The following is a 22,637-nucleotide window of genomic DNA, read 5'->3' as shown; positions in this document are numbered from 1 at the left end:
AAAACATCCTCGTATCTGTACAACATTAAAAAGTTTTTGCATCTCTGTGTGTGGAGTGAAGCTGTGGAACAGACTAAGTAAAGATATGAAGCAATGTCCAAGCATGGCGCAGTTTAAATAGCGGTTTAAGGATATGGTTTTTACAGGGTGCAGGGAGGAAGTAGAGATTTGATAGGGTGTTCTTGTCTAATATTTTCATGTGTGTGCGCATGCACGGGTTTGTTGGCATGGGTATATTTAAATATATATATATATATATATATATATATAATTGTAGGTTGTGTATCCTTCAGGTGTTAATGGGGTTATTGAAAATGTGTATATGTATGTGTGTATATACGTATGTATGGATAGATAGAAGCATATATGTGTATATATTAAAAAAAAAAAATTACACAACATATAATGTAATTGCAAGGAGGTATTTCTGTAGTCTATTGATACTAGATAGTGGAAAAGGGGTGGGATTAAATAAGCTTATGCTTCTTCCTGCTCCTTTTTGAACATGGACGTTATTTGGAGTTGTGGTTGCTCGTTTTCCTTTTGTTTGCTTTGTTCATTTGTCTCTTTTAATTCTATTTTTTTATATACTTTTTCAACATGTTCAAAATAAAGATTCAATCAATCAATAAATCAATCAAAAATAACTTGGTCATTGACGAATACTCCATGTCTTTTTGAGTACAGCCCTGTACACTTTACAATTCATCCTGCCACTTCTGTTAGTCACGCCATCAGTAAACACTAGTGATGGGGTTCCACCAACACTTCTCCCACTGTTTCTGACAGATAATGTGTTATCTTCAAATCAATAGGTGTTTCTCTCTTTCCTTCTCTTTACTTCTTTCTTCCCATAATTCTGCCACAGGCTCATCTTTATTTAAATATTAATTTCTAGATGTTTTTTTTAGGAAGTATAATCTAACCTACTTGTTCTTAAGTGTAACCACTGGTTTGCAGCTTGTTGTAAACCCTCTGGATTAACAGTTACAAACTTACAGATGTAGACTTTGACAGTGATACACCTACTGTACATCCTGGTGAGAGTTTTTTTTTTTGACTCAGTTAGATGCTGTGAAGTTGTTTTTTAGCCATTCTTTCATCATCCATTTCAGTTGTTTTCTGTTGTCTTTCTTTTCAAGAATGGCCACTCAGCAGTTGACACTTATTGACTTATTTTGAATTTTTAAGCCTAATGACGACCTCCCTCACTTGGAATGACCATGAACAACTATGAAATAGAAATTCCACTCTTTGAATCACGTCATGAAATAACAAGGCAACAGGCCCCACCTAGCTATGAAGCTGCTTGTCAATTGTCAAGATACTTTTGAGCCTCTGAAAATGAGGGACTGTGTATACAAATGTGGATAATTCTTAAACAGTTAATGCATTTTTTTAAAGTTAGTTTTTAGTTTTATTTCTAAGCCACTGTGGTGGCATGGAGAGACAAAAAGACAACAAGTTGTGGACCTAACCGCATCTGCTGTAGATCTTTGGGTCAAAACACCCAAATTTAGTGGCATTAAACGAGTACTCGCACTAAATGTGGAGCATCAAGATTGTGCAAAGAGCCAACTTTAGAGTTCTGCAGCGTTTGTTTTAACGGGTATCTTCAGAAATCAATCAACCATTTTTAAATGCCAGTACAAAAAATATGTGTATAATAAGCTAATTTTTCTTCTAATAGCCGCCCCAGTATTAATGCACTTAATACAACTATTAATTGTCCACCTTCTGCTGCTGTCATACGAAACGTCCACAGAAATGAAACAAGACCACAGTCTCATTTCAGCACAGCAAAGTACACTTTAAACATCAGTTCGTTTCAATCTGTAATTCTGTAAATGCAGTAATAAAGTCCTGTAGTAGTTGTGTTAGGTTATTTTACCATCAGCTACTGTCTTCATCATCACAAACAGACATTATGATGACTCACGTCCCTCTGTATCAGCTTGTTTCAGCTTGATCTATAATTTGTGTAGTTCACTGAACGGTTACAATTCTCCCGGCTGAGTAGTTAAAATGTCACAACTACGCATCGTAAGTCTAAACTACTGCATCAGCTCACACCCACAAAAGATAAATTGTTAAGATGAACATTTTTTACAGTGTGTCTACATCGCTTGGCAGTGCTCTATGGAGATTGACAGTGCATCATGTGCTTGGCAGTATTGGCTTTTAGTATCATCTTGTGGGCTAGTGCATTATTTTCTATGTGTGAGCGTAAATAGGGCCTTTGTGAGAGTCTGTATATTTGTGTTTGTGCTGTGTTAGCTCGTATTGCGTGGATGACATGATTTGTGTGTGTGTGTGTGTGTGTGTGTGTGTGTGTGTGTGGTGCATGCCACTAGTTATTTATTTTTTTATTTTTCATTTTTTTAAATCGTGGTCGTATTGATCGAACCTTTTGTTAAAGGGATGCTCGTTAATACACAATTAGCATTCAGATAGAAAATACATCATAAGGATAAAAAGTCATGGTCATTAATTCCTGATGACGGGAGTGAGGGATTGGGAAGGGGGAAGGAAAGAGAGGGAGAAAGAGAGACGTAGAAGAGAGAGAGATAGAGATAATAAAAGGCATTCTTCAGTAATTGGAGTGGATTCCATTTAGGAGTTCATATAATTATTCTTCGTTATTTCTCCTCCTCTCTCTTTCGTCCTCCTCATTCTCTCTACCTCAATTTCTCACCCTCTTGGCATCCTTCCTCCCCCTCACACCTTTTAGAGTCTCCATTTTATCCCCATTTTTCTTCTCCTTCCCTCATCAAGTAAAGCGCCCCAAAGTCCCTAACATGTCTCATCACTCATACAGGCCCTCCATCTTAATCCCATTATTTCTCCTCATAGTCTTCCTCCCTCCCTCTTGGAGCGTTAGTTTCCGAGGATCACCAGACATTTCTCTCATCTCCCATTTCTCTCCTTTAGTCTGAAGTGTGAGGACTAGCGCAGCCCTCGTCCTTCCTCCCTATTTTTCCTCATATTTGTCCTCTCCTGGTCCAAGAAAAAAAAAGAAAAGAAAAAAAAAGCTGTCCTCAGCAGCTAGAGGTGCACGTGTTGGGGTTGGAGCTAGCCTCCAAGCTCCCCTCTGGGCTCAGGGGTGGGGGCGACAGAGGGGACTCCAACGCCAAAGTAGAAACCGGAGCTGAAGGTGGTGCAGGAGCTGTGACCTGGACTGGAGAAACTGAAGCTGGCGCAGTGGTTAAAGAAGCAGCAGGGGACAGTGGAACCACAGCACCTCCTCCTCCTCCTCTACCATCCCTTGCATCCCTCTCCCGGAGCAGGTGAACCAGGGCAGCATGCTGGGCGCTGAGGGTTGCAGACAGGTGAGCGGGCAAGGCGTTGAAGCCCGCCGTGAGCTGCTCCACCCGCTGCTCCAGGGACAGCATCTGACGCTCCAAGTCCTCGCTGCGGTCGTTGAGCTCGGACATGAGCTCATACATGACACTCTGCATCTATGAAAGGAGAGAGTGGAGAGTGGGAGATGAGTCAGTGCACACGGCGTACTTTGAAGAAGGGAGACAGACTGCAAACACGTAAAAACAGGAAGATAACACAGTCGCTCTATGAAAGCTTGTTTTAAAAAAAACAAAATACGTTGGTATTGAATAAGGAGAGACACTAAGTAGAGCAGGGATGTCAAATTCATTTTAGCTGGGTCACATGCGGCCCAGTTTGATCTGAAGTGTGCTGGATGAGTAAAACCACTGCATAAAGGTAAAAAAAAGAAAACAGCTTGAAACATTTTCCCCGTCTTTTAGCATAAAAAGTACATTCTGAAAAACTTTAATGAAAAATGAACAGCCTGAGGTGTAAAAATAGGTGAAATTTTAATAATATGCCTCAGTGTTTCCACAACTGACAGCCTGCTGACAATACAAAGAAATCCCACAGTTGTAAATGAAGCACTTCAGCACGGCTTAACCACCTTAGTAAGAAAGCTTTAAAACTGGCCGTTCAGGGCAACCACTAACAAATCTGGAGCAGTGACTGTCTGTCTAGAACTACCAATGCAATGCCAAATGAATAATAAACTTTTTAATTGTGATGTTTTTCTGCTGTTTTAACTTTGTGTGTATTACATATGCCAATACATATACATACATATTTTGTATGCGATTTTAACTAGTGTCTTTGTCTTCACGAGGGTATTTTAAATCCCATCAGCCCTGCCCCTGTCCCTGCAAATGTTTACACTTAGGTGAGTCAGTTTGTGGACAGACCGCAACTGGTCACCCACGGTTACAGAATAAGGTAAAGTGTCAGAAAGAGAAAGACTAAGCAAAAATGACAAAAAAAAACTAAGAGGGATTAGAAATCACACTAGACCGGGCTTTATAACACTGTGAAGAAAGAAAAAGAGCGAGAAGAGAGAGGATGAAAGGAAGCCAACAGAATGTCCCTGCCTTACACATCCCTGTCTCTGTAACCATGGTAAATGCACAAGTGGCCAATTGAGACTGAGATTGCAAAATTGCAAAATATTTGGTGCTAAAGGCATCGCTCCTCTGAAAGAACACACACACACACACACACACACACACACACACACACACACACACACACACACACACACACACACACACACACACACACACACACACATACACGTGCGCTTACATTCTCACTCAAACACCCACACAGTAACAGAAAAAACACGAGCACTCCCCTCCCTCCTCTCGTTTCCTCCTCACTCTCTCACTCAGTCATCCCTGTTTTAACACTTCTTCTGGTTGCTAGGAGACGCAAAGCCACAGAAACAGGCAGATCAGCATGGAAACGGAGAAATGCTGTGCAAAATTTTTGGGGGGAGCAAAAGCATGTCAGGTATGAGCGACTAACCTGTATGCAAAAATGAAGAGCACTGATGTGTGCCTCACCTTTGAGAGATCCACTAGTGTGTTGGCCTGATCGCTGAGTTTCCTCTGCTCCATTTTCACGCTGCGTAATCTGCAAACAGATGCACACATAAAACACACATACAGGGTGGAAACCCGGTAAATATGCTGTGGTTGGACCAGAGAGTTAATCCCTCAGGGTTCAGACAACACCACTCTGGAGCGGTCACCTTGCCAAGTTGAGCTTCATTTCTACCTGCAGTGTGTCCCTTGATTTGAATGTACAATAACAGCAAGCGCACAGTGTGGACTGAAACATAGTAATCTTGTCATGAAGTAGAGAATACATATATTTGTATATATATAATGAATGCAGGAAAAGAAACATTAAAAGTTAAAAGATAATTATTATTAAGGAAAACTTTTGGGGCACAAGACCTAGAGGGAAATAAACCAAAAAATCTGATAAAAAAAAATCATTGTACTTTAGTCCAATTAAAAGCCTATTGGACTCTCAAAGCACTATACAATAATTGGTGAACTAACCTGTGTTTTCATAAAACAAACCCTGTGAGGCTGACTTTATGAGACTGCACCCCCAGCTGAGCCCGTCTCCTGTTATGCTAACAGATTTTAACCACAGAATGTACCCCTATTCCCATCGAGTCAGCCCGGTTGCTGTGTTGACACAGCCAGTCCACAGTCCACATGAATAAGGATTAGCCTTTGAATGTTAGATTTAACACAGCCTTACGTCTCTTGACTCTGGCTTTTGAATTGTCCTGAAGTTGAACCGTTAAAGATCAAAGGATCAGGAAACATTTACGAGATCCTTCATTTAGATGCTGGACGGAGGATATACAAAAAATCTTTTTCTTTATGTGTGTGAATTACACTCTGAGCACTTGTAACAGCAGCATCACTTTTTGGGAGAGATGACAGGGTGATCGGAGTGTCTCTAACAGCACACAATGCACATGATTATCCATTCCCACAAGTGTATTTGCCTGGATTGAACCTGCCCTTTCGTAGATGATGAATCACATCATGCGTGTGTGTGTGTGTGTGTTTGTGTGTGCGGGGATTAATGCATTTTATCTGATGATCAGCGTTGATTCAACCTGTGGGTGGATAGAAAGTACAGCTGATTTCAAAGGCTTCATCAGCTCAGCAGCGCCGTCATGCGCATGTGCTCGTGTGCACGGGTGTGCTTGCGTGCGCGAGTGTATGTAGTTGTGTGTGAGGTGCGGTCTCACTGATGTATAGCCTGGAGGAACTTCCGCTGGTGTTTGCGGACTCTCGAATGGTCGATCTTCTTCATCAGCTTGGTGTGTTTGTAGATGAGCCAAGTCTCTCTTAGTACGTTAGCAGCTGCATTCTTTATCTGCTCCCAAAAAAGAATAAGCACACATATACACACTTATTGTTAGCAACAGGTGGTCCTTGGCAACTGAAACTGGCAACAGGTTTGCCCAGCCCTCTCGTCTTTCTCTTTTTTCCCCTGGTTTTGCTATTATCTATGCAAAGAGAAAAAAAAAAAACACTAAACCATCATTCTCTTCTTAGAGGCTGCCCTCATTCTCTCTGTCTCTCTCTCTCATGCTCCCTCTCTCTCTACACATACCGGCTTGCCTGCCAATGCTTTTCATGTGTGCATAAACAGCTCTCTCCTTAGGGAGATTGGCAATGAGAACCAACAGGAGTCTCCCCCTCACACACACTTCTCTCTTCTCTTGGTTTGTCTACATGCCACATTATATCTTAGACTTATTCAAATGGGGCTGCATTATCTTGGCTGGCTGAAGTAATTCAGCGCAGCACCATCGCAGTGTATTAAAACCAGTGATCTTCTGTTTAATTATGACAACAACTGAAAGCAACAATCGCTGCACAGTCACTGCACTCAAACTAGCTGTCAAAGGCATTCCCCATCTCTACAGAGGAGGAACATTAGCCTATGTAATGATGCTCAGTTGTGGCGAGCCACTCCAAGACGGTTATTTTTCTTCACTTCATTTGTTTGGACCAGCAGAATGGGAGATTTCTTTGATTTAATAAAATGCCTGTTTGAAATGTCAGTTTCTGGTCATTTTCTATAGATAAATATCGGGATTCTTCTACTTTCTCGCGGCTCCATACTTGTTCCTGTATGTTTCATGTATTTTATAGGTTGCTATGTAATTACAACACAGGGGTCTGACACCCATCGAAAAAAGCGAGGGTGGACACCATAGAGAAGGGAGAGAGAATCTGTAAGGACATAAATTGAATGAGAGACTTCAAAGAGATGCTGAGCATTGAACAAAGAACAATTATACCCCCGTCTGAGGAGCACAAAAGACCCCGGCAGCTTGGCTAATCAGCACCCATCCACTGCAGTCAAGGACTGCTCACTCACATACACGCCTACACATACACACATGCAGACACACGCACACACTATTGGCTACAGATGAAGAGAGTAGGAGGCCGTGGGCCTTGCAGATGTGTTTTCAATAACACAGAGGAAGTCAAATCAAATAGAGCTCATCGAGCGAACTATAGATAATATATAAGGCCCCCGTGATTCAGCAAATTCGACACGTTATCCACCATTTGTAAAGACAGTAAAGATAAAAAAAACCCAAAACCTTTATTCTGCTTAATTTAAAAAAAAAACACACAAGAACAAAACTTACAGTAACCCTACAAAATAAAACACATTTATGTTAAAATTCATGGAATGACATAATTTGAATGTGCAAGCATCACCTTCCAGTATGCATCAATGGGATTACAGACCTCCCAACCGTGTGGCAAACACAGGCAGTGACAGACCTGCAAAGATCTTAAAGAGCCATCACAACCCTGACATGCTGTTTAATAGGCCGGGGGCGCTAATGTTGTTTATATATAACATGTTTATAGCAGCGCTTTTTGAGACACTACATCTAAACTACATTACATTAGATATGCTGCTGAAGGATACATGTAAGATTAATTAGTATTAACTTACTTAGATTATGTTGGAATAAATAGAGTTCATTATTGCTCTCTCTCTCTCTTTTTGTTTTACAGGCACTAAAGAGCACATTCAGTACTGTTTAAAGCTGTGGGCCCTTTGGTAGACTGAAATGCCAGATCTTGTTTATCACATGATTAATGGCTGCAGGGTGAGTGAAAGATGATGATTGATGGCATCTTGTGTCTGACTGAATGGCAGGCTGCGGAAGTTTTTCCACAGTTTTCAAGCACAGGTCCAGCAGTGCAGAGGGAGTCTACCGCTGCTGGACATTTTTTTTCTTTCTTTTTTGTGCAGATGATTATAAAGCATCATTTAAATCCTGGAAACAAAAAATGAAACCCAACTGTGTATTTTTTGCAAAGACCCCACCACCACCGGTGGCACACTGTATTTAATTGTCTCTCTCCTCCTGTGAATCAATGTCGATATCGATGCAAAGTCAGCTACTCCATTAACAAAGCTAACAGACTCAACATGAACCGCTAAGAATACGCCACGAGAAACCAAATGACAGCAGCGGCAGCCATTCCTGGACCATATGGCTTGTACTCGGGCAACCATGTTAGGGCCATCTGGCTGGTTTGGGTCAAAGATCTGTTCTGGCTGCTCCCCTGTGTGGCACACCTTATGGCAGGTACACGCAAAGTCTGTTAACGCATGGGGCTCCCACTTCTCAGCATGCTAGGCAGTTGATGACATGTTGCAGAATATAAATTAATCAGCAGAAATAGAAACATTTTACTGAAATTACTATATATATATATGTAATCCCAGTTTATAGTACATTAAAAACAGAACGTTTCCATTTACTAAATAAACATTAACTGAAATACCAAAACTGGGAAAAGAAGGGAAGAAGAGAAATAGACTTTTTTTTTTTCTCATCAGTTGGAAACAAGATCAGAGGTAAAGCTAAATTGCTAAACCAAGAAAGACTCAACCTTTTTCACCCTGGAGGTCCACATACCAGGATTATAAAGACACAACCACTGCCATTTTCAAAGGTTGCCAAGTGTGGCACTTTCACTTAAAATGAAATCAGCTTCTTATTGCTGCTGAGACTAAAATGGATGTAGAATTGTTGAGAATTTTTAGACCAGGTTCAACACCATTAGTGTCACTGACTTACAAAACCTCGCTGGCTATTTTATTAGGTACACCTGTTCAGCTGTTTGTGAACCTATCATTAACGGGAATATCTAATCACACGGCAGCAGCTTAATATACTCAGGCATGTAGACATGGTCAAGTTGACCTGCTGAAGTTCAAGCATCAGAATGGAGAAGAAAGGGAATTTAAGTGATTTTAAAATTAGCACAGTTCTTGGTGCCAGATTTGCTGCTAATCTACTCTGATTTTACTACACAACCATCCCTAAAGTTTACAAAGAGTGGCATGCAAAAGAGAAAATATCCAGCGAGCAGTAGTTCTCTAGTTGAAAAAGTCTTGGTGATGTCTGAGGTCAGACTGCTTTCAGCAGATAGGAAGGTAAAAATGAGTTAAAAAAGAAAACACAACCAGGGTATGCAGAAGAGCATCTCTGGGCAGCAAACGATCACACCGGTGTCACTTCTGTCAGGTAGAAACAGGAAACTGATGCTAAAATTCCCACACAGGCTCACCAAAATTGGACATAAGATATGAAAAATATTCCCTGGTTTAATGAGTCTTGCTTTCTGCTGTGACATTCAGATGGTAAGGTTTTAATTTGGTGTAAACGACATAAAAGCATGGATCCATCCTGGCTTCAGTCAGTGATTCAGACTGGAAGTAGTGGTGTAATGTTGTGGGGATATTTTCTTGGCACAATTTATGCCCTTTAGTAGCAGTTGAACATCATTTAAACACCACAGTCTGCCCAGCTAATGCTGCTGACCATGTCCACCCTTTCATGATCATAGAGTACCCTTCTTCTGATTGCTGCTTTCAGAATGTCAAAGCTTCATTCATCTCAAACTGGTTTCTTTGACTTGACATTGAATCCACTGTACTCAAATGGCATCCATAGTCACCAGATCTCAATCCAACAGAGCATATTTGGGATGTGGTGGAATCGGAGACTCACATAATGAATGTGCAGTCGACAAATGTGCAGCAACTGCGTAAAACTATCATGTCATGTTAGTAATTTATAGTTTTGAGAGATAATAATTTTTTTTGCTGGATATTTTCAAGTCTCACAGATGCAGAAACATTATATATCAAAATTAATTCTAAATGTATTAATTTTGGCCCTACAGTTTTATAGCTGTAGAGTAGAACTGGAGATTTTTACTCAATTGGACATTTAAATAAAAGTCTAGCACTTATAGGGTTAATGACCTGTGCATGTAATTAGGCTCTGAGATGCTGGACACACAATGGTGTTTTTCCAGTGATCAGAAAACAAACAGACGAATTGCCTTGGCAACAAACTCATCCATGTGCCACTGTGACACGTGGCCTTACCTGCTCTGACCTTCCCTTCACAGACACACTGACAAGGGGACAAGGAGACACTTAGGCAGACACAAACATGGCCACACACAAGGACAATAATCACTATTTCAGCATCCAAAGCAAAGGAGAGTGATGCCCTTAGGCTCAAGTTAAAGGTGAAACAAATCAATAAAATCACAGAACATTAAATTACAGTTAAAATAATCACTGGATCTTATTAGGGGGCTAACACATTTTCTACATTAGAAGGAAGCTCATGTGCAAGTTCAACTGGCAAAAACTGAAAAAAAACATCAATGAGATATGTAAATGCACTCGTGGAGCATTGAATGAATTGTCACCATCACAATATGACTATAATAACAATGAATAACGATATGCTTATAAATGAAAAGGCTGCTAAAAGTTATTTTTATTATGTGGAGTGGAAGCTAGCTTAGTGGAAATCTTCGGGGGTTAGATTGCTCCCATTTGGCTACTGGTGTAAACATTGGAAGGCACTGCGGCACCTCCTCCTTGGCCAGAGTCCAGAGTGCACTCTGAATATTCAGACAGGCCGAAGCTCTGAAATGTGCCGGAGGGACTCGTAAAAGTGCCCTGAATTAAGTAGTGGTCCAGTGTGAAAGCAGAATATGCATCCCGAGTGCAAATTTCTAGAAAGATTTTTTTTCCAGCTTCTAACTTGGAACGAGAGTTTAAAAGCCTGAAAAAAAAGTAATGACCTCAGATACAGACGGTGTCAGCCACAGTCACACAGTCAACTGGCTTACTGCTTCAATAAAAGGAATTTAACACTGGAATTTGACATCGTAGCGCCATCAAAAGGAAGGAGATGTTAGCCCACTGACTTAGCGCCTGAGCAAGCATGTCCTGCTTTTCTTGGTGTTGAGTGAGCTCTCTGAAAGTTGAGGGTGAAATTTTGACCAAATGGGCTTCCAGCAGTGCTCTGAATCAACCAGTGCTTCAGTACACAGCCACAAAAAACAGCAGCAACAAACCAAGAATCGAGAAGAAAAAACAGTCCTGGCATCAAACAACAACAAATCACACCTCACACACATAGTCAACTTAAGGACTAGATTAACTGCTATTTAATTAACATTTGCATTAATCCTATCAGATGGAGAGACTTCACTGAGCACTGCATGAAAATTAACTCGGTGCATCAGTCTTTGGAAGGAAATCATTCTCCCCGATAAGGTTATTAGGCCCTCCACACGCAATGTGCACTGCACAGGGGTTCAAAATATCAACTTCAGTCTTGACATTGCTCTGCATAAAAAACTGATCGAGGATGAAAGCAGCAAGTATTCATCAATCATGAAAATAGAAAGGATTCAAAAAATTGTCAAAAAGTGTCAAAATCATAAGGAAAAGTTACAGCGAGATTTTTGGGCTCAGATTTTCATGCTATTGATGAACCACACCCTATTCTTTAGACAACATTACAAAATTACATTAGATTGCACAACACCTCGTTCAGATCAGCTAAGAGCGTCTCTCTGGCATTTAATTGACATTCTTGTTAATCCTTCAAAGGGAAGTAGACAGCATTGCAGTGAGTTAGAAAGACAGACTGTGTGCTTTCCTGTCTGTTTGTGTGTGTGCGCACATATGATGATGGCAAGATGTTGAAGCTATTGTTGCATTATTTATTATAAAGCTTTGACTGATTGTATTCTCTTGGTACAAAGATGTGGCAAAGAATGGCCCCGGCTATGTAAATCAATGTGCACACAACAGCTTCAATCATTGGTCTCTCAGTGATAGAGGGCAGGAGACAATTACCGCAGCATAAACCGTAGACCCTTTGAAGGGAAATGTCACCAAGCAGCATGCTGCATATTGCTCTAGGAGGCCTCCGTTACTTGATGAGCGGGTTTATTAAGATCATGAATTACCCTTAATGATGATGGCATTTGCTTTAAAATATGAATATAATCTTTTTGCTTGAGGGGCTAATAAAGTTGATCAGTGTGACAAAAAATACAATACTTTTTTAGCTACCAGTTAAAAATTTGGGATTTGATGTGACTTTCCTCAACCTTTAAAACTTAAGGTACACATGTACCGCAGCAGGTACTTTTGTAATTACCAGGGGATTGTGAAAAAATTGTAGGTTAGCTGAATAAACGATAAAAATTCATTTGATTATAGTATTTAGCACATTTACGGTCACAATTACCAGCTACACAAACCACACAGCCTCCACATAACCTGATCTGCATCGAGTTTAGCAGAAAAGCTGAAAAGGCTAAAAAACTAATGGAAAAATGATTGATATGTACACTGTCTGCCACTTGAAGAGGTGAAGATGAATTTGCATTTCAATGAGGAGTATGAATGCAAATTAAGGTAACCTGCTGAAACAAGAATCTTTAGGCCAGCTAGCAGCGCGGTGAAGCTGTACTTTGAGCTAAATGCTAAACTGATCATGCTAATATGATCAGGCTACACCGTTTCACCAGGCTGTCAGCAGGCCCAAAAACTCACATTCACTGTACTAACAAAGAAACTTTTGAACATTACAAACAAAAGCCAAGTTTCTACAGGCAAGGTGGTAAAACACTTAGCAAAACTGCTAACGTTAGCTCAAAGCACTGAGTACTGCTGCAAAATTTAAATAGCTATTAATTTGATAATTAAGCCCCAATCACACTGGTCGCTAGGAAAAAAGATATATACCCAACTGTTTGGGCGTGATTGCTGGAGGTTGGTGGCAGTCGCTGTGAATTGCTAAGCCCTCTATTCACACAGGCCATGAGACCAGTCAGTAATCCCGTGGTAATCATGGGTTACTAGAGGAATTACTAGAGAATTTGCAAGTTGCTTCTGTTGCTAAGAGAAATTGGTTGCAAAGAGGTATATGGTGTTGCATCGAAAACCCTTTTACGATTGCTTTGGTCACTAGCAGGTTTCCATGATCACTTGCTGTTTACATGGAAAATGGTAACTTGTCTGCAGACACTCAAAAACGATATGCCACGTTAGGGAAAAAAAATGCAACATAAACCATAAACAGAGAGTAAAACTTGTGCCTTTTAAAACGTTTTGACTGCTGCAGTAAGGCCTGTACAGTTTTTACGCTCCCTGTTTTGGGTTTGCTTTGCACTTCAAACAATGTCACCACCCATCGGCGAGTAGTTAGCGACAGACTGTGGACAAATTTGTGCCTTCCATGAAAACAACGGGCAACCATTACAACATGCTGGCAACCAAAGCAATCACAAGATCACAAGATTTTGGGTTTACCATTCTGTATACAACTGCTTACACTTAGTGAAAATGTTGGAAACTGGTCAGGGAATACAGATTTTACCCTAGTGACAACAGATTTTAGGGGAGCTGCTGTCTGATTTCTAGACCAGTGTGACTGAGACCTTATTAAACTAAAATGAAAACCACCTGATTTGAAAAATGACAGCATTGTGGTCAAAAAACTGCAAATCTTTGGATGCTCAATTGGGATTAGCTGCAAAAGCAAGTCTATCTCCAAAGACTCATGAGTTAAAATGCCTGGCTTTAAAGCAGAGATATATTTAGCTTGGAATCTTTGGTCTCTATAGCAAATTTTACAATTTATGAAAGCAAAAACAAAAAAACAGAAAACAAACCAAAAACTTCACAACTGACAAAAATTGGTTTGCTTGAAAAAAATCCAAGGTAAAAATCTGTTTTTCAGCAGATATTATGTAACATTTCAGGTAGGGGTGTTTTTTTATGTTTTTCCAGCATTGTTTTTTTAAGGGCCATTTTAAATTTCCATTATCTAGAAAAACTGCTTGAACTTGGTCCTTTATATTTTTCAGGGTTAATATCTGGTACTCCTGCTCTCAGGAGTGAATTTCAAGTTAACAAAATATTGAAGGATGCTTGAAAGTCCCTAAAATATTTGAAACTCTGGTCTCTGACAACAGTTTTGGAGGACTGTAGAAAACCACAATTTTACAGGGTGGAGACTGATTTTTTTTTTACAGCTTCTCATATACAAAGCACACAATAATCTTTAAAACAGTCTAAACTGGGAAAATAGCTTCATAGACATTAAAGCTTGAATATGGAAGAAAAAAAATACACTGAAATGTGATATTTCCCAGGTGTGACACCACATACAATATCTAAATGAACTTTAGATAATTTAAGACAAAGCAAGTGTGTAACAGCATTCTCTGTCATTTTCTCGTGAATTTTGAAATGCTCATGGCAGCCAAACATTGTTTCAGAAGCAGAAGAAGAGGTTTTAATTCAGTGTACCAACAATCATTTACAAAAGGCAGACTGGACTAAACTAAAAAGGCAGGAAGCCAAAAGATCTCAAACTGATACGTCACATGCAAAAATCAGGGGGTTAATAAACTCACGGAGTCGTCCTCTAAGGAATATATGCCTAAAAGTCAAGGCAAGCCTTTGAATTATGTTAGGATATTTCAGCCAAATAACAGACAACTAAATGATGCAAAATGAATATGTTGTATAATAACAAAGGTAGGTAGTTAAATCTTATTTTCAATAATAAACTGTTCATATCAGATTCAGTTTGCAAAATATCGCCGCCCTTGCAAACACCTGTGGAGCACATGGTTAAGGATGGTAAACATCTTGTGAAAACAGACCTGGCCAAAGACTGCAGGAACATGAAGAGAGAGCCTGGCTACAACTGACACACAGAGTCTATTTGGTTTCTTTGTCGATATCTTATCCACGCTCAAATTATTGATCACTCCACTCCGTTCAGTCACCCAGATAACCCTGCTGCCATCATGCACCCTACATATTTGATATGGGAGCTATTTTTAAAACTTGGGTCTTTCAACTGTATGAAAAATTGAAAAGGACCAGAGGAGGGAGGGAGGGAGTTGGGAGAGATGGGGTGTGGGGAACGGAGGCTGGGAGGGGGCAACAGAAGAAGGAGAAAGCAGTGGAGGAAGGAGAGAAGCAAATGTGACACAGAGAGAGAGAAAAGGATTTACTGTAAGAGAGACAAATGTCAGAGGAGAGGGGAGGTGTGGGAGGGAAAAGATCGGCGATGGAAAGAAAAAGAGAGCGGCGGTAAGTGAGGGAGCGGAACAGAGAGAGTGAGACAGAGATGACCTTTTATTGCCTTCGCTCACTCAAATAACATGGCACTCTGTCACAACAATACAGGGTGTAATGTGCTAGTTGGGGAGGGTGACGCAGTAGCAGTGAAAGAACAATCCTTTTAGCCGGGCTCTCGACGCCAAAGAAATTCTACAGTGTAAAATCACTTGCACTGCACATAAAAACCGCACTTTTACAAATCTACACTCTGTGCTTTTGCTTTATTGCCGCTACAGACGACACACTCATTCACACGCACGCACTCACTGACATCGAGCATGCCTACACACCCTCTTGGTGAGTTGCGTGTCCATCATGAAGTTGTGTACATGTTTCTCGGCCTTGGTCAGCTCCAACTTCCTGGCTACCACGGCAACCACCAGAGCCGTACAGCCCGCACCCTATGAGAGACAAGAGGGGAGGGAGGGAGGAGGACAGAGTCAGCCAGTACAGAGGTGGAATTGGTAAATCTGTGGTTTTTGGACAGGGAATTAGTTCAGATGATTGAAGGGAGCAAGGACAAATATGAAGATGACAGAAGGAGAAGTGAATGGGAGAGAGGAGAGGATTAGGAGGAATAGCTCTGTTCCAGATCCACATTTCCTCATGTTGAGAGGCAAGCCAAATCTATTTTCACCTCCAATCCATCTGGTGTGAGATGCCTTCTATATCGCCTCTATAGGACGCTGAAATTGTGCCCCTTAAAGATAAAACCAGAAAAAAAAATATCACCGTTTGACACCAACTAATTTAATTTAATTGGATGTTGTCAATCCGAATTACGTGGTGTCAGTCTTCTCCTGTCACTGGTGGCTTGAGGCCTGCAGGATGTGTAAAAGTGTAAAACAGCACTAGTTTGTCTGTATCCCAGCTCAACCCACGTGGGACTCACGGCAAATTCATTTGGGAGAGAATGACAGCAGTCTCTCAACCAAAAAAGACATGCTTGAGAGGAGAAGAGGAGCAGGAACACAGGGAAGAAGACAGACTTAATTAACTTTTAGATTAGACACTGTATTCAATGGGGCTGTTGAGTGCTCACAGGTTCCTCTGAAGGGGCAGGCACCGAGAGGGAAAAAAGAAGAGAGAGGGGAAGAAAAGATAAAGAAAGTGAAGAGCAATGAGTAAATATAAATGGGGAAGGGAAGAAACATGGGCGGATGAATATATGAGGCGAGGGTATGTGCACGGAATAGGAGGAGAGAAAGATGGAGAAGAAGGCAATGTTAATGAGGTCACATATCTCCTGATAAGTAATGAATTAAGATTAAGAGTGTTTAATGAAAATGTATGAGTGTCTTCCTTCCTTCTTGTAAGTGTGCGAAGCTCACAGTTGGCAGAGGATAGGAGTGACAGAATAAAGAGATATAAGGAGAGAAACATAGTGACTTAGAGCAACAGCGAGGGCGCATGCAACATTTTGAAGCGTGCAGGAAATAGCCGGGACTTCATCATGCACACTCCTGAACGACAAGACAGGTTTGCCAAAAATAACCTTGGCTGGGTTCAGTGAAATGTAACGCACAAACAGGCCTTAGTGCCCACATCTATACACTCATCCACTCTATTTGTGTTTATTCAAAAACTATGAATAAAATATGATGAGAGCCAATGGAAACCCCTTAGAGCATTTGTACATGTCTGCGCTTTAGGGAACAGAGCCCTCAGATAACAAACAGCACAAAATGCAGCGCAGTGTGCACGTGTTCACAAATGACCTCCTTGGTCAGAAACAGCGGGGCACTGATTGGTTTGTCGGGGCAGCCTTTGTGTGTGTGTATGTGGAAGCATGCGTTGACAAAGTGGCTGTATATGTGTGTATGTGTCAATTTGTTTGCACATGCATCTGCATCTATTTGCTTCCAGCAGCGCTCCCAGTGAAATGTCCATGCAGTGACACGACTGATGACGGCTATGCTGCTGTGATTTCTTCCATTTACCAGGGTGTTCCCCTTGTTTTCTTCAGTACAGCACAGCTGTCTACCCACTCAGAAAAGGGGGAATCACCCATCTGTGCCTTTGTGTAACACCCACGCGGTCCAGGTAAAAAGTGAATGCAAACAGCAGTGGAAAATTGTTTCCAAAACCAGTCAGTGGGAACATGCAGAGGGAGGAAAAAATACGGTTGAAAAAAAAAACAAACATTTAATATGCTCAATTAGTGTTCAAAATGCAAGCACTTAGAACAGAAAAGCCACAAAAAGGTTAAAAATGATAGCTTGTCTGCATCTGTTTAACCTGCAAGCCATCCACAACTGCAGTATGACTGCAGTTAAGCTGTAGGAAATAAAAATAATTATGCACAGTCATATGGTAAAACTTAAATGTAACGCCTACATTTAGGATGAATCTACATGTTAAAAATATTGGAAATATAGCCCACTGTAATGTAGGACATTTTAAAGGAGACCTCTTGCTCCTGAATTTATACTATACATCATGCAATCACAATAAATGAATATTATTTTTATGATTTATTTTTCCAGCACCATATATATTTTTAAGGTCTCTTTTCTTGATTTACAGTTCAAAAATGCCTTATTTATCTCATATTGGCTCTTGATGTAGCCCCCCTGATATCGTCTACTGAAAACAGGCAATCTCTGTAAAGAGCCATTTCTGAAAGCCTGCCTTCTTCTGATTGTCTCTCGAATTGTTTCTGCAGCACAATGATTCTTATAGGCACTGCAGTTTCCTGTAACCAGTGTGGATGTTCTTGAAAGAAATTGTAAATCTTCTACAAAACATAATTTCTTGATCTCTAGTGGAAATGTTTTAAACGCACCTCCACCTGTTTGAGTCACAGATTAATCTGAAGACTGGACTCAAGGAACAAAAGCTTTGACTGACAGACGGTTGCCAATACAGACGGCTCTAGCGTAAGCTATGTGCTAAGCTTTGCCACTGCTAATCTGATTTAGCTGAACTGCTTGTGGGTTAAAGCATTTTTAATGCACGTATCCATAAAATAATACGGCTTGTGTGGCTAACCAACATTCCAAAGCATACATCCAAATCAACAAAAGAATGGCTTCACTAGAAGATTATGGTTATACAGGGAGTGCAGAATTATTAGGCAAATGAGTATTTTGTCCACATCATCCTCTTCATGCATGTTGTCCTACTCCAAGCTGTATAGGCTCGAAAGCCTACTACCAATTAAGCATATTAGGTGATGTGCATCTCTGTAATGAGAAGGGGTGTGGTCTAATGACATCAACACCCTATATCAGGTGTGCATAATTATTAGGCAACTTCCTTTCCTTTGGCAAAATGGGTCAAAAGAAGGACTTGACAGGCTCAGAAAAGTCAAAAATAGTGAGATATCTTGCAGAGGGATGCAGCAGTCTCAAAATTGCAAAGCTTCTGAAGCGTGATCATCGAACAATCAAGCGTTTCATTCAAAATAGTCAACAGGGTGTGCAATACTCAGAGACATGGCCAAGGTAAGAAAGGCTGAAAGACGACCACCACTGAACAAAACACACAAGCTGAAACGTCAAGACTGGGCCAAGAAATATCTCAAGACTGGTTTTTCTAAGGTTTTATGGACTGATGAAATGAGAGTGAGTCTTGATGGGCCAGATGGATGGGCCCGTGGCTGGATTGGTAAAGGGCAGAGAGCTCCAGTCCGACTCAGACGCCAGCAAGGTGGAGGTGGAGTACTGGTTTGGGCTGGTATCATCGAAGATGAGCTTGTGGGGCCTTTTCGGGTTGAGGATGGAGTCAAGCTCAACTCCCAGTCCTACTGCCAGTTTCTGGAAGACACCTTCTTCAAGCAGTGGTACAGGAAGAAGTCTGCATCCTTCAAGAAAAACATGATTTTCATGCAGGACAATGCTCCATCACACGCGTCCAAGTACTCCACAGCGTGGCTGGCAAGAAAGGGTATAAAAGAAGAAAAACTAATGACATGGCCACCTTGTTCACCTGATCTGAACCCCATTGAGAACCTGTGGTCCATCATCAAATGTGAGATTTACAAGGAGGGAAAACAGTACACCTCTCTGAACAGTGTCTGGGAGGCTGTGGTTGCTGCTGCACGCAATGTTGATGGTGAACAGATCAAAACACTGACAGAATCCATGGATGGCAGGCTTTTGAGTGTCCTTGCAAAGAAAGGTGGCTATATTGGTCGCTGATTTGTTTTTGTTTTGTTTTTGAATGTCAGAAATGTATATTTGTGAATGTGGAGATGTTATATTGGTTTCACTGGTAAAAATAAATAATTGAAATGGGTATATATTTGTTTTTTGTTAAGTTGCCTAATAATTATGCACAGTAATAGTCACCTGCACACACAGATATCCCCCTAAAATAGCTAAAACTAAAAACAAACTAAAAACTACTTCCAAAAGCATTCAGCTTTGATATTAATGAGTTTTTTGGGTTCATTGAGAACATGGTTGTTGTTCAATAATAAAATAATTCCTCAAAAATACAACTTGCCTAATAATTCTGCACTCCCTGTACAATGGCAGAGCCCGAACCAATATCCAATTAAATATCTGCCCAGATGAGCTGATGAGGGGTGCGCACAGGAGATGCCTTTGTAATCTGACAGATTTGAAGCACCTTTGCAACTTAAGTTGTGCCAAATATATTGCCAATTATTGTCAAGTCATGATGTGCCCTACTTTCAGACTCCTACCCAAAAAGAACCCATCCATACAAGCAGTTATTAGCGTGTTGTACATAAATTTGTTGCAGACAGTTGTTCATAAGTGGCGATTCTAGGCTCCAGTTGCCTAGGTAACCTTCTAATGTATTTTTCCAGTCTGTCAAATGTTAATCGACAGTATCCTTTGCTCTCATTGATAGCTGCTTCAGTCAGTCACCTTGACTGAGAAGCTGAGAAAAGTTCAACTCGGGACACACACGTTCTCACTTGACGTCACTTAATCTCATTGACTTCAGTTGATATCTGGTCAGCACCTTACTGCAAATTGCTTCCTTTGTAGATTACCTTTAATTTGAATGTGTATATATATATATATATATATATATATATATATATATATATATATATATATATATATATATATATATATATATATATATATATATATATATATATGAAAAGAGGTTATTATTAGAAAATATTATTATTTCCCCACTATATGATTTCAGTTTGTTTTACAATTGGATCGAATGCCAAGGTTTTGCACCACAAAAACCTTGCATGTAAACATAGGCTTTTGGAATCCACTGTATTATTTCACAGTAAAAATAGGTAAAGCATACGTACATTCAATTTTTATTCATGCATACAGTAGTGCTCTCCAACAACCAATCCTTGAATAATAAAATGTCATATAACTACAGCTGTGTCTTACTATACTGCCATTCATTTATTTGTTTACAGACCAAGCCCTACTTCTCAGTGCAGTTTAATAAACACTTAATAATCACTTCATGTTGTACACACGACCTGTGTACAACATGAAGTGCTGTATCACATATGCTGTACACAACATTTGTGGTATAGTGTACCTAACCTCCATCTTGCTATCCACCCACTCACAACAACACACAACCACACACAAATACACACTAACACCTGGCACACCCCCAGGTAGCCTCAGGGCAGTGGTATATTCCAACACCGTTGGCCTTCATGTGTTGTCATAGTAACAACAGTGAGAATTTCTCATTACGCAGTAGTTTTAGACAGTCAAAAAACAAACAAACCCCAAAACAAATAACAACAACAAAATGAAATAAATAAATAAAAGTTTTCTGCCTTAACCTGTCAGCCCTGCGCTCCCCTCCGACCCACCAATCCCTGTAATTCCATAACATTGCTACACCTGGTCTCTTTCTCGTATAGTTATGCTTTAACTTTCTCTTTCCACCTGCAGCCTCACTTCATCTCTGATGATCAACAAAAATAAAGCACTTTGACCACTGTGAAGAGTGTGATGAGAGTGTGTTTGTGTGTGACAGGAGAGGAGCGAGTGTGTGGGAGCTGTACTCAGAGTGTATGTCAAGTTCTGTGTCAGTGTTGTGTGGAGGATGTGGAGTCTGTAGCAGTGGGCTTGGGACCATTTGTATGCACCCCATTTTGTGTCTGTTTTTGTGTGCGTGTTACGGTAAAAGTAGTACTCTTTCTCAAACACAGACTAGATGATTCATCCAGAAAATGGGGGTATGTGTGTGTAAGTGTGTTTTTATTCACACATTTAATGGGCTATACAGTGAGCCGGCAGAAACAGAGAGAGTGGACAAAGTGAGGATGAAAGAATACACATGCAGGTTTTGGGCTCTTATGGAGATAAGAAATCCATTTGAATTAACTTTTTCAATCTAACAGATAACTTCAAAGACCAAAGTACATACTACAGAAGATGCAAAAGAAAAGAAAAAATGTAGTTTGGATTGTGAGAGTTATTTTAAGTTGTTCCCTTGATTTTTTTTCTTCTTCAAACCAACGTCTAGCAGTCATTAAATTACATCTCAAGGCACTTCTCAACTGCCTTCAATACTGTTATAAATGGCATTGGCAAAAAAAAGGCTGTAGGTGTTCAAAGAAAGTGGAGAGATTTCACATTTCTAATCCTTTTTCCTGGTGGTCTTATGACTACTATAACGAAAAGAAGGCTCTTAAAATATTTCAAACTAAGCATTTGCACACTTTATGCAGCTGTTTTATTTGTGTAACACCTCCAACTGTCTTGGAGGTCCCAGTCTGCTCATGTGGACAACTGCCTGACGGTGGAGACATTGGGATGTGCCTGGTCCTTCAGACTATGGGGGCTGGCTCATGTTTGGGCCCATTTGCCCAGGTTTCTATCTGACATCGACCACTTTTGCACTTGTGTTTTTTGCAAAGATGGTTGATATATATATATTATTACACACTGTATTAATGTATTAATACAGTGTGTTACGTGTCCGTGGACTCCTAGTTGTTTTCAACTAATTTGGGGGCTCGTCTGGGATATCTGAAACTTGTTTGGTTGAAGCTTGTTTAGCTGTGTCATATGGAGTTGCTGTCACTGACTTAGTTTGTGGTTTCAAATATAACATTCTTCTTAGCACGCTTTTGGAGGCACCTTGACACAAAAATGGCTGCAACGTTTGCATTTTGTGTATGTATAAAAGCAAGCAAAAGGTGATGTGATATCACACTACAGTCACCTTTAGCAGTATTAACTTAAAATAATAATTTCCTTTATGACAATTAATCTCTTACATCATTGTGGAGCATTTTTGTCCGCTTTACAACATTGCATTAATTTATAAACAGCAAGCTTAAGGACACTTGGACTTTG

General features: G+C 40.3%; 1 protein-coding gene across 1 annotated transcript in view; it reads right to left on the bottom strand.

Moving 5' to 3' along the window:
• Window positions 1–592: 592 nt before the first annotated feature.
• kcnn3 (potassium intermediate/small conductance calcium-activated channel, subfamily N, member 3) overlaps window positions 593–22,637 on the bottom strand; it is a 61,641-nt gene continuing 39,596 nt past the window's right edge. Inside the window, exons 7-10 of the mRNA XM_026183934.1 lie at window positions 15,654–15,764; window positions 6,098–6,225; window positions 4,884–4,953; window positions 593–3,458 (exon numbers count right to left, since the gene is read on the bottom strand). Coding sequence (XP_026039719.1) covers window positions 3,039–3,458; window positions 4,884–4,953; window positions 6,098–6,225; window positions 15,654–15,764 — 729 coding nt within the window. The 3' untranslated portion in view covers window positions 593–3,038. The remainder of the gene's footprint in view (window positions 3,459–4,883; window positions 4,954–6,097; window positions 6,226–15,653; window positions 15,765–22,637) is intronic.

The sequence above is a fragment of the Astatotilapia calliptera genome, chromosome 11, assembly GCF_900246225.1.
Source record: "Astatotilapia calliptera chromosome 11, fAstCal1.2, whole genome shotgun sequence".
NCBI lineage: Eukaryota > Metazoa > Chordata > Actinopteri > Cichliformes > Cichlidae > Astatotilapia > Astatotilapia calliptera.
Note: the sequence above shows the minus strand (reverse complement) of the source record. Positions and strands in the feature narration are given on the sequence as shown.